This window comes from Mustela nivalis (assembly GCF_964662115.1).
Source record: "Mustela nivalis genome assembly, chromosome: 1".
NCBI lineage: Eukaryota > Metazoa > Chordata > Mammalia > Carnivora > Mustelidae > Mustela > Mustela nivalis.
The window spans coordinates 137627254-137644524 of NC_139020.1; the positions used below are offsets into that span (position 1 = coordinate 137627254).

Here is a 17271-nt window from a genome sequence, read left to right on the forward strand (position 1 = left end):
TGGTTCCTCATCGGTAAAAAAGAGGTTTATAGCAGATGATTGTCTTTGCCTTTTAGCCTTTAAACCTTAGATACTATGAACTAGATGAACCAGATTAAATAGGATAGTTCATCTGTTATCTGCAACCTCTGTATCAGTGGTGTCTTTACCTCATTAGTCCACTTTTCAGTTAATTCTAGTCTGGTAAACAGGTGTCCTGGCTGGTAATGGCCAGTGTATATATAGACTTTTTGTCCAGATACATCCACTGGATGCAAACACGTAGGCAGACCAGATAACCAAGGACCAGTTCTAACCTCAGGGTTTGAAGCTGTATCAGGAGAGTATCCTTTCACTAGAGGTTACCTCATGTTCCTAGAAGTAGAAAACTGATTAAAAGTTCTCTCTACATCCCACCTTGTGCAGTCTAAAACAAGTCTTTTAATAGTTCTGAAGAATACCAATTACAAAGGATATTAAAGGACCATACTATTTGAATTAGTAGAATAATTCATAACTGTTATTATTATGATCACTACCATTTAATGAGAAACTGCTGAGTCTCTTTTTCTACAGAGATGCCACCCCCCATTTTAATTATCAAAACATTCCTGAGAATTTGTGATTTAGGTTTAGTGACTTGCTCAAGGTCACATAGCTAATAAGTGCTCAAGTCATTGTCCAAGCTCTATGCCTCTTGGCCAGTTTGGCTCTACTCTTCCCATTAGCTCATGTTCTTTTATCTGTATTTTATCCCTCCTTTTTTGCCACATTATGTTTTCTTCTCCAGCTTTTGTTTCTTTTTGGTTTTCTTTTGTAAACTCATTCTGAAAGAAAAATCTGTAGTGGGTTTGTAGAAAGTGTAGGGCCCAGGCAGGTCCCCGCCCCCCTTCCCTTCCTCTAACCTTTCTCTTAAATGAAGGAATTGAACCTCATCTCTAATCAGTTAGCAGAGGGCATCTTGAAGACAAGGAGTTCTTGTCTTGTTCATTATTGAAATCTCTGCCATTTAACTTCGTGTACATGTGCATTCAAGAGTGAATGAATCCAGTTCATACCATCCATTTGTTTAAAATAGCAGTTTGCCTGCTCTGTAGAAATTTTCCTGTGTATTGACTGGGATATACAAGTCTCTCCAAGTAAAGACCTTCCTGCTGACACACCTCATTATCCTTGAAGCAACTATCAGTAGCTAGGTTTGAGAAATCTGAGCTAAAACATGTAAGTTAACCACATTAGTACTGTCCTATCCATGCTGTGGGAAGTCTTTTTAAATTTAGTATCTAAAACCATTTCCCAAACTTGTCTTTTCCTCTCTCCTCAATAGGAGAGTCCTACCCACACTTGTTTTTATTATTGTACTTGGATACAGAGCAGAGCACTCTACAAGCCAACACAGTGCTTCAGAAGGGTATTATGGTATAACTAAATATAAATAACAGTGATTTAACAGGGAAAGGGATAAAGAAACATCCCCACTCTAATATTTAGAGAACCTGATTACAGAATTTTATACATTGAAAGGCAAATGGAATAACTTGTCATTGGATACTCGGTCATCCTTGTGTTCCTCCCACCCGACATGGTTTATAATGTAAAAGGTACTAAAATCCATTGGACTCCTTTTAGGATAAGATTATGGGAGTAGAAGAGCAAGGAACAAGAACCCCAGTCAGTGGGTCAAAAATGAAACTTTATGCTTAAAGTGGTCATCAGAAACAAATAGCTGTGAGCAGAAACCACTGAATACTGCTTACGTTTTCTTATGATGTATCCAGGAGAGGTTTGAGAATTGAAGAATTTCTTGCTTATTCACAGCTTAAATATGCTTAGAATAGTTTAAACATTCTTTATCCTTCAGTTTACTTGACCTAAGGCTGATGGGTTTGTTGTAGTCCAGAATCAGATTGTGTGTATCTGAAAGACACTTCTATTTTATGGAGAGGATCCCCCCATTAAATAAAAAGGGAGAGAAGAGGTTATCTTTTTTCCTTTTTTGAATACCCTATAAAAACTTGGATAGTGCCACCACCTGCTTACCTTTTGATGTATTACTTCACAGTGCTGGTCCCAAAGGTGATAACATCTATGAATGGAGATCAACCATTCTGGGACCTCCAGGATCCGTGTATGAGGGTGGTGTATTCTTCCTTGATATCACTTTTACACCAGAATACCCCTTCAAGCCTCCAAAGGTAAGAATGTCCCAATTTATAGTTAAATTTACATATTGCTATGAGAGACTATTGAAGGTTTTAAAATTGAGTTTTAATCACAAAAGGTAGATTTCTGTTATATCAACAAATCTCTAAGTACATTTGGATGGACACAAAATACTGCACTGGGAAGGGGAGCTTTGCCTCTTGCAGAGACCATAGTTCTAAAAGTATGTGCTTTGTTTTGATGGTGCTTAAAATTCTGCTATTTTTAGTGACACAGCTGTATCACTGTGTGACTGTATTTTCCACTTAGAAAAAAGTTACTGAACAGTTAAAAATGATTTCAAAATACCTGTGCACTAAAATAATGAGAAAGAATCTCCTACCAAAGACTTGGATTCTGCTCCTTGTCATGTTTTGGTCTTGTTCAAATTCTTAATTTCCAGGCTTCAGTTTTCTAATCTAGGATAGTATCTCCTATGACATTCAATCTATGATTCTTATTTATACTAAGTGGAAATTTTTACTTTGGAATGATTCTGTGTGTCTCACACAAAAAAGTTAGGAAACCAAAATAAAGTAACCCAGGCTCATATGGCTTGTGTTAATTTGTCTACTACTATGATCCTTACCCATTTCTGGCTCCTCATTTGTGGAGACTCCATTACAGTGATTCTGTGACCTAGGTAGACGGGATATCTGTGGGATCTAATGTAAAAATCAGAAAAAGCAGAAACAAATCTCATCTTCATTTTTTTTATAGCCTTTATACCTAAACATCTTGCTTTTGTTTATGTACACACTGTGTTTTAGCTGTTTGAATTCATTATGAAGTTTATTTTAAGGCCATGTAGTACCACCAGCTAACACAAGAGGTCAGCAAACAATTAGCTATTTCAAACTTGAAAAGTTAGGAAAATATTTAAAACATTAAAACTGTTAGAATAACTGAAGTTACCTTGCTTTTTGTTGATGGATATTACTTTTGAAATGACAGAGTGTATCAATGAACATTCTAATCTCAGATTAAAGTCGTTTAACCTATCTTACCAGCTTTAAACTCTATTCATCTTTTAAAATTTAAAATTAAAAAATTTTAAATTACAGAATAGCCACTCAACTGAAAAACAATATAGTAAAAATTTCATTGTTTGCTGTTTAAATTTTAATACTGTCTCTTTTTTTTAAGGTTACATTTCGGACAAGAATCTATCACTGTAATATTAACAGTCAAGGAGTTATTTGCTTGGACATATTAAAAGATAATTGGAGTCCAGCACTAACCATTTCTAAAGTTCTCCTTTCTATCTGCTCCCTTCTTACAGACTGTAACCCTGGTAAGGTTAATATTTTTTTTCTTCTTTCTCACCTGAAAAATACTTGTTTTGATAAAGTACAAGGACCTTCAAAAGAACAAAATGTAGGGGGCACCTGGATGGTGTAGTCAGTTGAGCATCGGACTCTTGGTTTTTAGCTCAGGCTGTGGGATCAGGCCATGTTTGTCCCTCCGCTCAGTGTGGGGTCTCTTTTAGGATTCTCTCTCCTTCTGCCCCTCCTGCTCATGCTCTCTCTCTCAAATGAATAAAAAAAATCTTAAAAAAAAAAAAAAAGCTAATCTTTTTTTCAAAGAAAGTTTTAATCAAGAGAAGTTCAATCTACTAGTTGAAAAAGGCAGTAACTTCTGTGCTCTAGAACAAGAGGTTTTAAATTTTTTCATACAGTTCTCTTAAATCACATACTTACAACTAAATGTTGAGTCATTGCTTAACCTCTCCTGTGCCTTCTGGTTCACTGAGTACTTTCCCTAAAGCTGGTGTTCAATTTCGAAAGTGATAATTCTTTGCTTAATAGTGATTATCAGACTGATTGTGGGGGGTGGGGGAGGAAGCTTATTCTTTTTATTATTACAGATTCTATTTAGGTTTCAGAGCAACACTATACTTAATTGTTAAGGTCCAGGTTTTGACCTGGTAACCTGGCTTTTTCTAAGTAACTAGCATAGATGTAGTGTTATATTGCAGTAGCCCAGAGGACTACAGTATTCCACCAAGTCAGGTGAATACAGTTGGATTCCATGTTCATTGCAGCCTTGAAGTTCTAGTTTTTATTGAACTTACCTAGTAAGAGCAAAAACACCTCTAATTGGGTGGTGTTTGCTGGGAGAAAAATAGAATGAACTAAGGCAATAAAGCCACACTAGTACTAAAGCCTGAGCATTCTGTTTTGCTGAGACGTTTTCCCCTTGCAAGTGCCCAGGATAATGGAACGGTGTTTCAAAACTGTTTTTTCACAAATACTTTGCATACTTCTTCCCAAGCCATCACTGATTTATTTGCTAAAATTTGAAACATTCTTTTCCTTTCTCCAAAGTAATCTACATTCTTTTCTTCCAGCTGACCCTTTGGTGGGAAGTATTGCCACTCAGTATATGACCAACAGAGCAGAACATGACAGAATGGCCAGACAGTGGACCAAGAGATACGCTACATAAATTGGGTTTTCACATTCTTACATTATTTGTCTGTCACAGAGAGAGCTGCTTATGATTTTGAAGGGGTGGGGGAGGGTGGGAGTTGGTAAAGAGTAGGGTATTTCTATAACAGATATTATTCAGTCTTATTTCCTAAGATTTTGTTGTAACTTAAGGTATCTTGCTACAGTAGACAGAATTGGTAATAGCAACTTTTAAAACCGTCATTAGTTCTGCAATATTAGCTGAAATGTAGTACAGAGAATAGACATTGGGTTCAGTTGCTTGTAGTCTGTAAATTTAAAATAGCTTAATTTTGTACAGGTTACACACATGGCCATTTATGTAAAATCCTTCAAGACTACACTTTTTTGTTGTTGTTCAAAAAAATTGGAACTTGTTTTCCTTTCTTGGGAGGGAACATTGATATTTAACAGTTTTTAGAGACTGTCATCTCATATATATAAAATGGATACGTGGCTATAAGACACCATATAGGAAATGAGTAGTTATGTATTTTATTTTATATGCCAATCTACTTTATTGTGACAAGATAAGAGGTTTGAATCACGACTTGTGAAAACCTGTAGTAAAATACCTTAAGCTGTTAACTGTAAGGTGTGAAATAGGAGTTGCTCAGTGGATTGGTTATATGTTGTGGACTACTTAAGTCTGCATTTGTTACTGTGCTAATAAACAATATTAAAACAACCACCTAACACTGCTGTATTCATTCACTTTATTTTGCCTGTGTTTGTAGTTTGTAGATTCTTCTAAACTTGGTAAGGCTTTGCTACTACACAACCTACAAGTACTACACACTGAATAATGTGCAAGGACCTAGGTTAGTTTTGGTGTGCTACTCTGTTTCTTAGGTGTCTTAGAAAAGGTCAGAGATGGATTCTCATGGCTAAATTAATACATCTGAGGGCCGATTTGGCAGTACCTAAGTGTGTGTGTGTGTGTATATATATATATATATCCAGTAATTCTGTTTCTTTGCGTGTACTCCAGAGACTTCTTAAAATCACTGTAAAAGTATTTCTTCATCTCTTTAAAAATAATAGGAAAGAAACCGAGATCAACCTCAGGTAATGACTTAACCATTATCTGAATAGTTTTTTGGGGTTCCCCCCCAAAATTGTGATGAGGAGGTTTAGCCAATTAAACAGAAGCAACACTGGCTGATTTACAAGTTTTGTATTATACAGTTCTTGGTTTGAACTCTCACAGAAATGAACCAACTAAATCCACTATACCTAGCCTTAAAAGTATTCCACTTAAATACGGGATGAGACTCTTAATCTTGGGGTCCTGACTTTGAGCCCCATTGGTAGAGTTTACTTTAAGGTTACAGTGTACTAGTTTTTTTAACATGTCTTTTTGCTGAACAGCTTATTTCATATTTTACATATAAATCAAATAGCTAAGGGAGCTATTTGACAGAGCCTGGGTGGCTCAGTTGGTTAAGCATCTGACTCTTGACTGTGGCCTTAGGTCTTGATCTCAGGGTTATGAGACTGAGCCATGAAACCTGCTTAAGATTCTCTTTCCCTCTCCCTCTCCTCCCTGCCCCCACTTCTTTAAAAAAAAAAAAAAGGCTGCTTTGCCAGTTGAAATACTAAGTACAATAGTGTCAACTTGCAAAATATAGTTAGTCCCATGGCTCGGATATTGCCAAAATCTTCAAAGAATACCACAGCACAAACTCCGGTATCTAACAAGACTACCTTAAGTCCAATATTTTTATGATACGTTTTATTCCACATGACTGTGTATCCAGAAAACTACTGCAAAAGGCATAGTAATACTTGTGGAAAATGGAAGCTTTAGTGCCTTTCAGTGCTTAGCGGTTTTCTAAAGAAAGAGCAAACGCTTTGAACATACTTCCACCACCTACTACCTCAAGTCATGCTAAACATAGAATTTGAACAAAGTTAAATCATGGGTTTTGTTCTACTTAGCAGGGTCTCCATGAGATAAAATTTAGTTTAACACCTAAACTGTTTACTGGTTGTGATCTAAAAATGACATTAGATGATTAGTGAACTTCTTAAAAACAAAATTATATTTAAGCTAATAAGTTTGCGGAGTTATATAGAAAAATGGGTTTCTGGAACAAGTTGGGGGTTGTGGAGCTACTGCTCACAGGTATATCTGCATACTACCCAAACTTTATTTTACTGTTTAGACAAGTACAACAAAAGAGCAGAGGTGCTAAGTTCAGGGACAAGTTTCAAACAATGACAATGCAAATCTGTTATTTCGTATCAGGCAATAAACTTAGTCCAAATAATTTATAACCTAAAGTGCATCAAATTACTTAAATTACTTCTTTAACGGTTTCCTAAGGACCAAAGTAGATGCAAATGGCCTGTTTTAAATATGTTCATGGACACCTAAGGCAATCACTATTCAACAAACAGTTGTAGCATTACTGATTTTTAGTTTTCCGAGTTAGAGTTCCCTTTGTTTTTCCTCCCAGGCAAAGGAAAGCTTGATTTGCTCTGGGGCTGGGTAAGTTTGCTGGCTAAGAGAGTGAATGGCTCAATCAGTGTTCTCCGATCTGTAACTGTTACCTCCCACAGGCGTACTTTCTCACTTCTTGCCCACTGCTGTGCCACCTCAGCATCCACTTGTCTCTGCTCAGAAAGGTCAATTTTGTTTCCCAATACGACAATTGTCACCTGAAAGGAAGAGAAAAAAGATTACACTTAGCCAACATCAGTTCCTAAGCAAAATAGAAAAATCAAGAGAACTGTCCTGTTGAATAGAATTGCTGCTTCAAGACTGATTCTCAGATATGACCTGAGTCAACTTAGTAGGACATTAACCTCATTCTTCCTGAATGCATATTTGTTAAAAATACAGATGCTCTACACCTTAACTAGGAAACATTTTAAGTCATCAGTAAGTGAAGTTACTTAAGTCAGAAATGAATAGAAGCTAAACTTGGGGCAATTAATACCTAAGAAACAGACAACAGTTTCTGAAATGTGTCCACATTTCAGTGTAGCTATACCTGCTGTTTGGGAAATCTGCAATATCTACTTCAAAAAAACAAAAAAGGACCAAGGCTGTGAGAGTTTACCCCTAGAACCTAAGTTCTATGAGAACAGGAACTGTTAACTCCGTTCACATTATTCCTGATCACAAATAAGTGCCTGATGCAAGTGCTAAACGTGTCGAATGTAGGGACCAACAGCAGTATTTTACACTAAATGTAAGGCAGTCAGTCCTTCCCTTAAGCTTGAATGCTTATTCTACACCATGCAGTTTCAGGCCACCAGAACACAGCAGTCACAAGGCAGTCAAAGCTCAGGAGGAGGGGAGGTCTGGAGGAGAGAGAAAATCCAATTTTCAGGCCCTTGACTATATAAAGAAGACAAACAAGATCATGGAAAGTAGAAGGGCAGTAAGAGTTTATTACAGAAGGCACCTCTGAGGAACAGCTTTGAATGAGGACATACAAGCCACTGCTGTGTTTCTGCCTTAAGACAGCTCTCTCTGCTCCAGTTGGACCGTGCCTCCCAGGTAGGATGGAGCAGCAGGCCCAGAGCTCTCGTTTTCTTGGCAGTTCTCGTATTCCTTCATTTCTCAACGGGATCTATCCCTTCAGGCTCTCCTGTCATTCTTCATCACTCATGTTTTCAGCTTTACATCTTATCTCCTATTCCGATCTCCCATCGCCTACCCTGACCTATCCAGTTGCAGAAACTGTTCCATGTTGCCCCTAGACTCAACAAAATCCCCCTTCTGTCCCCATATCTGCTTTGAATATTCCCTTCACCTTTTTAGCTGAAACTGGCTCAGCTCTGTAGTACTTACCACCACAGTGAGCATGGGATGGAAGGGGTAACCTTGTCCCTCAATGCCACCTCCAATAATGTCCTTCTCTAAGAACCCTAAAACTGAAGGCTGGTGCTATTAGTCTAAACTACCTACTGTGTGTTTCCCACCCCCATCCTGCCGCTACTCATTAAAGACCTGGCTCATGGTCACCCCCACACTACTTTTATCTTAAGTCCTAGTGACTTCACTAACCACATGGATGACCCTTCCCAAATAGCCTTAACCTCCTCCTGACTTTGGCCATTTCCTCCCATGAACACACCCTACTCTTGCCATTATTAATGCTCCCTTACGTGGTCCCAATTCCAGGAACCCACTCCCACCTCTGCCTTCCTAGTCCATGCCTAACGCCCTGACTACAACAATCCTCAACACCAGAAGGACCTACAACCCACTGGCTCACCCACCTTTATCACTGTCCTTCAATCCCTCTCCTAAGTTCTCAGCCCAGTTTAGATTCTTTTAATTATTACCTTGCCATCATCATCCCATTATATTCACCTGGTCAAACCCCTCCCCCAACCTTAAATTTAACTCTTAATTGTACTGACTTGAAGTGAGCTGGTGTTCCCCAGCAAATACTGTAACAGCTCCTATCTTGGCCCTCTTCAACCTCCAACATCTCTTCTTTCCCCACGTTATTCTCTCAGCTGATGTCTGGACTATTTCAGTAGGAAAACAAGCAGTTAGAACTTTCACCTGCATCCACCACCACATCTAACAACCTACCATCTTCTACCCCAGATAAGACTGTCATTCCGGCAATTATTCCCCTCCCCATCAATTTCCTCCTCTTTTGAATCATTCCATGAGTATGCAAACACTAGCTCTTGTCTAAAAAAGCCCTCTCTTTTACACATCCTTCTTCAGCTCCTGATTCCCTTTAAAGGACAATATATTTACCCTTTGACTCAAAACTCTTTCAAAGAGCTATCTTTGCTGTGTCCAATCCTTATATCCAGTCCAATCAAACTTCATCTCACTGTTTTACTCTAATTATTTAAAAAACATCCCAAGTTTCTAAAGACTGGCCACATGCTAGTCCTCAGCTTTCCTGACCTATCTGCACCATGATGCAGTCTGACCTCTCTGCTTTTTAAACTGGTTTCTCCTCAACGGGTAACTGTTTTAAGTGCTCCGGAGCAATAGCATTTCACAAAACTTGCTTCTCACCTTGTTCTCCAACTATGTTGTCTGTTGTCAACACAGCAGCCAAAATGAACATTTTAAAACAAGTCAAAAGATGTTTAGCCTTATTTGTATTAAGGAAATTGAAACTACTAAAGTACCATTTTCACCCCGAAGATGCACAAAATCCTCAAACACACACCGTTGTTAAGACTGGAGAACAGGTACTTTCATACCCTTGTTATGGTCAGTAATTTGAGAATATATCCTTTGATTCAAGAACCCCATTTTGGCTGATCTTACAACTATAAAACATACAAAATAATAAATGTGTAAGATTATTCATTGTAGCATAGTTCATAATAGCAAATGACTGTAAATAGCCCAAGTGTCCCATCAGTTTGGAACTGGTTAAATAAGTATGATACAGGGGCGCCTGGGTGGCTCAGTGGGTTAAAGCCTCAGCCTTCAGCTCAGGTCATGATCCTCGGGTGCTGGGATCGAGCCCCGCATCAGGCTCTCTGCTCAGCGAGGAGCCTGCTTCCCTCTCACTCTCTTCCTGCCTCTCTGCCTACTTGTGATCTGTCAAATAAATAAATAAAATCTTAAAAAATAATAAGTATGATAAGTATGATACATCCATACAACGAATATGCATCAGTATTTTTTTTTTTTTAAGGAATCTGAATACTGCTATGGAAAGGACTCCCAAGATACATTACATGGAAAATAAAGTGCGTAACACTGTCCTACCTTTGGTGTAAGAAAGTAGGGGTTGGGGAAAACTATATGTATATTCCTATTTGCTTGTATTCATAGAAGGATGCTCCAGAACAAGTAAAGTGATAAAATAGTTAAAAAAGCATGCTTGAGGTGCACCCTGGCTGGCTCAGGTGGTGTAGCATACGACTCTTGATCTCAGGGTCATGAGTTCAAGTCCCATGTTGAGCACAGAGCTTACAATCAATCAATCAATTGATAAATGAATAAAAAAATAAATGAATAGTATGCTTGAGATAAAGGAACTCGGTGGTTGAGGATAGAGGTGGGAACGAGACCTCACATTAGTCCTTTTTATATATCATTTTTATTTCTGAACCATGTGCAAACATTACCTATTCAATTTTTTAAAATCAAACATGAAAATAAATAAAGCAACGTAATCTATTATGTCTTTCCTTTGCTCAAAACCAGTGGCTTCTGATCCAAAGTGCGGCCCTCATCTCCTACCATCCTCCTCCTAGCCCAGTCTGGCCTCACTGTTGTTCCTGAACATGACAAAGCAAACTTTCCCAGACCCTTGCGCCTGCTAGTTCCCCCACTTGGAGCCTCCACACGGGTCTGGCTCCCTCCCTCATTTTTTTCAAATCTTTGCTGTAAGTCACCTTATCAGGGAGGCCTTCCCAGATGGCCCTACAGAAAAATAGTACCCTTGCATCATGCTCTACTCTTAATTTTTCTACATAGCATCTGACTCTTTGTGATACAAATGTGTGTGTTGTCTGTTGTATTGCCTGCACCTCACCTAAAACAATGCCAGGCATATAGTAGTTGCTCAATATGCATTTGTTGAATGAATGTGCTTCTTAAAATCTCCGTAACAACCATAGGAGAAAGGTACTATTATCCCCATTTTATGATTAAGGACACTGAGGCAGAAAGTTGAGAAGCAGACCCAAGATTCAAGTACCAAATATGAATGGTCAATGAATCACTCTTTCAACTTTTGGGGAGCAGGGAGGAGAATATGAAGGATACCCTGGAAAATAACAACAGCATTTATGTGTTTCGGTGGGGAAAACGGGTGGGAGGAGAGCATCCATCTGCTACCTGCCTCTACGTCTTTTGAAAACTGAACCTTGTGACTGTAAATTATTCACAAAGCAAGTAAGTATTCAGAATAATAAAATACCAACAACTCAGATGTCCTTCAACGAGTTAATGGTTAAATAAACTTTGGTACATAAATACCATGGAATATCACTCAGCAATAAAAAAGAATGAACTACTGATACATGTAAAACTTCGATGACTCTCCAGAGAATTGTGCTGACTGAAAAATGCGGATACCAAAAGGTTACACACTGTATGATTCCATTATGTTAACCCTTCTGAAATGACAAGGTTACAGAAATGGAAAACAGATTAGTCAGGGATTAAGGGAACAGGATGGGAGGAAAGTGGTTATAGCAAAAAAAGATAACAGGAGGGATCCTTGCAATGATGGAACCGTTTTCTGTATCTTGACTATAAATGTCTTGGTGGTAACATTATACTAGTTTTGTACAATGTTAGCACTGGTGGAACTGGGTAAGGGATCGCTGTAATTTCTTTAAAATTGCATGTGAATCTACAATTATCTCAAAATAAGTAGTTTAGCATAATAAATAAAATATAAAAATCTAGGTTAAGAACATCTTAGCCAACGCTGTTAACCAATACATTATGTGGTTCCCTAGATGAAAGGGAGTCAGCCATGTGAAGATATGGGGTAAGAGCTGCATTAAGAGTTCCAGGAAGGGAACCAGCAATTGACAAAGACTTAAGAAGGGAACAAAGTTATCACATTGAAAAAAACGAGAAGTAGGGGCACCTGGGTGGCTCAGTGGGTTAAAGCCTCTGCCTTCAGCTCAGGTCATGATCTGAGGGTCCTGGGATCGAGCCCCACATCAGGCTGTCTCTGCTCAGTGGGTAGCCTGCTTCCCCCCTCTCTCTGCCTGCCTCTCTACTTGTGATCTCTGTCAAATAAATAAATAAAATCTTTAAAAAAACAACAAATAACAAAACAAAAACAAGAAGTGGACCAGTGTCCCCAGAGTGCAGTGACAGAGGAACAAAATTATAAAAACAATGGGGCGCCTGGGTGGCTCAGTGGGTTGCGGCCTCTGCTTTCAGCTCAGGTCGTGATGCCAGGGTCCCAGGGTCCTGGGATCAAGCCCCGCATCGGGCTCTCTGCTCGGCGGGGAACCTGCTTCCTCCTCTCTCTCTGTCTGCCTCTCTGCCTACTTGTGATCTGTCTGTCAAATAAATAAATAAATCTTAAAAAAAAAAATTATAAAAACAAGACAAAGAGGATAGGTACGGGCTGGATCAGTTAAGGCTACAGATCACAGTAAGGAGCTTATTTCTAAGTAGTAAATGAGTATAATCCAATCATTTTATTTATTTATATGTATTTATGTTTATATTTATTATTTTCTGCTAAGGCTGAAAACAATCCTGTTTAGGCAATAAGACAAAGAGAGCCCTAGGAAACACTGATCCCAAACAATATGAAGTGAACTATGTAGTATTTGAGACATCATGTCATTAAAATTCAACTTGCACATGGCAGCAAGCAAAAGCAGAAAGTCAAATGCTGGTCCTGACTGAATTCATTCAATCCTGTATTTCCTGGGCTAAGAAAAAATATTATGAAGATTATAGGTACATGAATACAATTTAAGGCTTTTTAATATTGTTACTAACCAAAAGTCCATGCTACAAGTTAAATATTACAATTCATAGTTAGCATTTTTAACAAACCCACTTACCTCCTTTTTGTCTTTAAACTTATCAATTTCTTTCTTCAGAAGTTCTACTCTTTGAAAGGATTCAAGGTTATTCACACTGTACACAAGAACAAAGCCATCAGCAAATGAAAAATAATGTTTTGGAAGCTCCACACCTTCCTGTAAACCTCTGGTGTCATAAAGATGTAACTGTTCCTTTACTCCCCGATCTGTTTCCACTGAAGCCATATATACATCTTCCATTGTTTCACAATCTTCCATTCCTGGGGTTAAAAAGAAATTATTCTCATATTGAACCATTATGCTGTACACCTGAAATTAATAAAGTGTTAACTCAATTAAACCTCAATAAAGAAAAAATATTATTCTTTTTGGATAACTCAGTACCAATTAGTATTTTCCTTTCCTTTAGAAGTTTGCTTTCTAGAGGTTTCCCTATTTACTACATGTAAGAATTATATTTCCATTTACCAAATTTCTTTAAAGTGAAAGGTAGTTGTTACAGTAAGTGAACAAAGAGGCATTAAAATATATTTCGTCTGATTAGAAATAAAAGTAGAAATAAAAACTTGGCAATGAGACTTGGTAGTAGGTATTTTTTAAAAAGTAACTGTTTACAAAGTCAAAGAACTTAGTACCGAAATTGGAGAATTAAAGGCAGATTTTATTTTTTTTTAAAGATTTTTATTTATTTATTTGATAGACAGAGATCACAAGTAGGCAGAGAGGCAGGCAGAGAGAGAGGGGAAAGCAGGCTCCCCGCTGAGCAGAGAGCCCGATGTGGGGTTCGATCCCAGGACCCTGAGATCATGACCTGAGCCGAAGGCAGAGGCTTAAACCACTGAGCCACCCAGGCGCCCCTAAAGGCAGATTTTAAAAGCAGCTTCAACAACTAAGTACTTCCATTTTCTTCTCCATCACAGCCAAGGACAGAACCTGTGGTAATTTTGCTACCTTTATTCCATACAACTTCCAGTATTTCCAGAGTCTATTTAAGGGACTCAAAAATTGGTATGTCATGTCTGGGCCTGAGCACTAGGCTTGAGTTCTCAAGTACCTACTGGGCATTTATATGTGAATGTCACTGTAATGTGAATGTTCACTTACTTCACTGTCTATAAGGACTTCAAACTAACAAAACCTCTCTCTCCTCCCTGCACTTGTTCTTCCTCCTTGCTTTCTTTCCTTTATCGCCATCTCTCCCTGGCAGTCTTCAGAGTTCTTGCTGACCAAGAAGAGTGGATGAAAGTTATCAAAAATCAGCCACTCTGCTGCTGGAACACCTGTTTTATCTGTTGTTTCCTTCATTCCTGTTGGCTTGTTATATTCACCTGAACGACTGCAATAGCTCAGTAAACACCTGGTAATAGACCTCCTTCCCAAACGTCACTGAAATGTGAACTCTACAGACCCTCTCCTGTCCCTTGTACCAGTAATACCACCTTACACTTCAATTTTTCCTTATCTTTCCCCTCAAAAATGCGACTGTCAATGCTGAGAGCCAACACTGGCTTATCTGTCTTTACAGCTCTGAGGACTAGCAAATTGACTTACATACCTAGAAAGGCCTTAGTAAATGTTTGCTGAATGAATGAATGAATGAATGAACTCATCTCATAACTGATGTCCTAGTTTCTGTTCCCTTCTGGCTTGAGTGATCCTTTTAAAATGCATTTTTGTTTGTGGCATTTGTATGAGTTTTGTCTCTTCAACTAGTCCCACATCTTTGAGAGAAACAAACCATTCTGTGTACATAGCAAGTATCCAATAATCATTTGTTGATAAGGGAATTAAGGGGAGATTAACACTCTGAATTTTAATGAACAGTGAAGAGGCTTATAAGATAGGTTATCTAGAGCCCCAGGAACTATCTTCCTTTTTAAATATGAGCTATATCCAGAAATAAAATCATGTGAATAACATCCTATGCCAATAAAACATACAGGTATATCCCAGACATTTGCTGGTTCTGTTCCAGACCTCTGCAATAAAATGAGCATCACAATATAATCAGTCTTGAATTTTTTGGTTTCCCAGTGCATATACAAGTTAGTTTACACTACTCTGTGAACCAGACTAATGCCATCTTAGACAAATCTGCCATGACCACTCAGTGATCTGAAGCCTTCCAGAGCAGTCTTCCCTGCCCCATTCTGTTTTGCCACACGCTTAAGCACACCCTTGGCGCATAATGTCCTTGATCTGCTCTGGAGATTGGACTATGATTCTCAAACATTCCTTCCCAGGTGGTCTTCCAACCTGTACTCCTCATCCTTCGGGCGGTAAAAGCAGGTCTCATAGGAGGTGGAGTTGCAGAGATATACTTGCTTGCAGCTGCCCAAGAGGGACTTCTGTTCAGAAGCCCCTTTAAACCATTTTTTGTCAAGTTGGACTTGTTGGCCTTTTTCTTCAGTCTTATGGCTCCTCTGGCCTTTGAATATCATTTTGCCTATTACTTCCCTTTCACAGAACGGTTGATGAACCAGCCAGGAGGAGCCCAGAGACTGAAGAATAGGCAAGGGAATGAAGCTTCTTTTGGGGGAAACCCTGGAGTGGCTGACCACAGCAATGCGGGAAGGCACAGTCTGTCTGCTTGATGGCTATGGATTTCTGCATGGGGACACTCTGAAAATGCCATATGGATTAGAGCTATTACAAATAGCTCTAATCTCTAATATCTAATATGTAATATCTAATAATCATATTGCATGATCCACTAGGGTAAGGAAGGCCACCAAGCAATGGTGGGTTGGCTGCTCCTGTGGGCTCTTCAGGATGCCATCAATGCCTGGTTCGGGGCAGAAGTGAAATAAAGGAGCTGGAGAGAGAATTACAACTAGAGAAGGACAGGAGACTATCTACATCCCTTTTGGGTCCTAATTTGGTAGATACTATCTAAAACCAGGATGCACAAATTGAGACTTTAGTGTGTCTGTCGCTTTGTTTGCCCTAGAGGGCATAAAATGTGGCAACCTCAGATTACAGCCATCATTTGAAGCCAGTCTGGGATGCTAAACCATGGAACTCATGGGAAACATCTTTGTATGCCAGGAAAGTAGGATGTGTTTTCAGTAGGAGAAGGTATGAAAAATGGAGATGCTTTTTTATTGAGGAATAGAAAAATAATTTTGTCCTAAAGAGGATCTGATAGTCTGGAGAGGAATAAAAAACAGGACAAAATCAGAATGGAGAAAATCGTAGAAGGTCTGTGGAAAAGGAATATTTGGAAAGGAATTTTATGTGTGACCAAGCTGGCTAAGATTAAAATGGATTTATATTAAAATGAGTTTTAATATCAAAAGTTGATGAAAAATTAGAATCTGGTTTTCTGTCTGTTAAAAGGACATATAAATCTTAAGTGTTTTTTTCCAAACATAAGTGGAAAAAGCTTAAGCCATCTATACAGGTTACCTTACCTTACCTTATTCCATCTACCAAAAAAACAAATTTAGATGCAACATTTGAGTGAGTTTTGTACCTACTTCATGCCAGTAATTTTAAAGCAGAAGCTATAAAGTTTCTGTATCTGTATGTATGTGTGTCTATATGTATGTGTTATGTAGTATTTTCTACCTCTGGATGGTATTGCTAAAATTTGTATTAAAAGAAACCTCTATTTAATTGGCTTAAAGAAAATTAAGCATTACATAATTTAAATTCTCAAATATAATAAAAATTAACCCAAATGTTCTTTAAGTTCATGGGATCTAACATAATTTTTCTTAAAGTTTTAAGTTTGTTGGTTTAATTAAAATAGGTATGTCTTCAGAGTTATCAACATCAAATATGATTCCAATAATCAAATTTACTAGTTAAGTTCATGTTCATCTATTACAGTTTGTCAGCAAAAATAACTTAGAATGTTGGTTGATTTTGTCTAATGTCTTATGAAATTTTCACAGGTCATCTAGACATAATTGTTAGTAATACAAAGACTGAACAGATAAAAAGTTTTAGGCAAATTTTTAATTAGCTTCCCAAATCTTCCTGGTGTCTTGGAACCTTAAAGTTTTGCTAAGTGAAGAATGCTGGTATAAGAGTTCACAATTGCTTACTTAGTTTTTACTAGAAATTAAGGTTTCTGAGGGTTAAGAATTTTATGTAATATATGTAATCAAAGCTGTTAGAAATAAGGTTACTCTAAAACAAAGGCGCCATTAGGGTAGCCCAA

At 38.1% G+C, this 17271-nt stretch overlaps 2 protein-coding genes across 5 annotated transcripts in view; one reads left to right on the plus strand and one right to left on the minus strand.

Moving 5' to 3' along the window:
- The window catches only part of LOC309842455 (ubiquitin-conjugating enzyme E2 E1), a 77226-nt gene extending 71899 nt beyond the window's left edge, over positions 1-5327 (plus strand). For all 4 annotated transcript variants that reach the window (XM_082686663.1, XM_082686664.1, XM_082686665.1 and 1 more), the window contains 3 exons: positions 2042-2174; positions 3328-3475; positions 4532-5327. In XM_082686663.1, coding sequence (XP_082542789.1) covers positions 2042-2174; positions 3328-3475; positions 4532-4629 — 379 coding nt within the window. In that variant the 3' untranslated portion in view covers positions 4630-5327. The remainder of the gene's footprint in view (positions 1-2041; positions 2175-3327; positions 3476-4531) is intronic.
- A 1024-nt stretch (positions 5328-6351) lies between these two features.
- The window catches only part of NKIRAS1 (NFKB inhibitor interacting Ras like 1), a 29994-nt gene continuing 19074 nt past the window's right edge, over positions 6352-17271 (minus strand). Inside the window, exons 3-4 of the mRNA XM_082686699.1 lie at positions 13122-13363; positions 6352-7295 (exon numbers count right to left, since the gene is read on the minus strand). Coding sequence (XP_082542825.1) covers positions 7053-7295; positions 13122-13363 — 485 coding nt within the window. The 3' untranslated portion in view covers positions 6352-7052. The remainder of the gene's footprint in view (positions 7296-13121; positions 13364-17271) is intronic.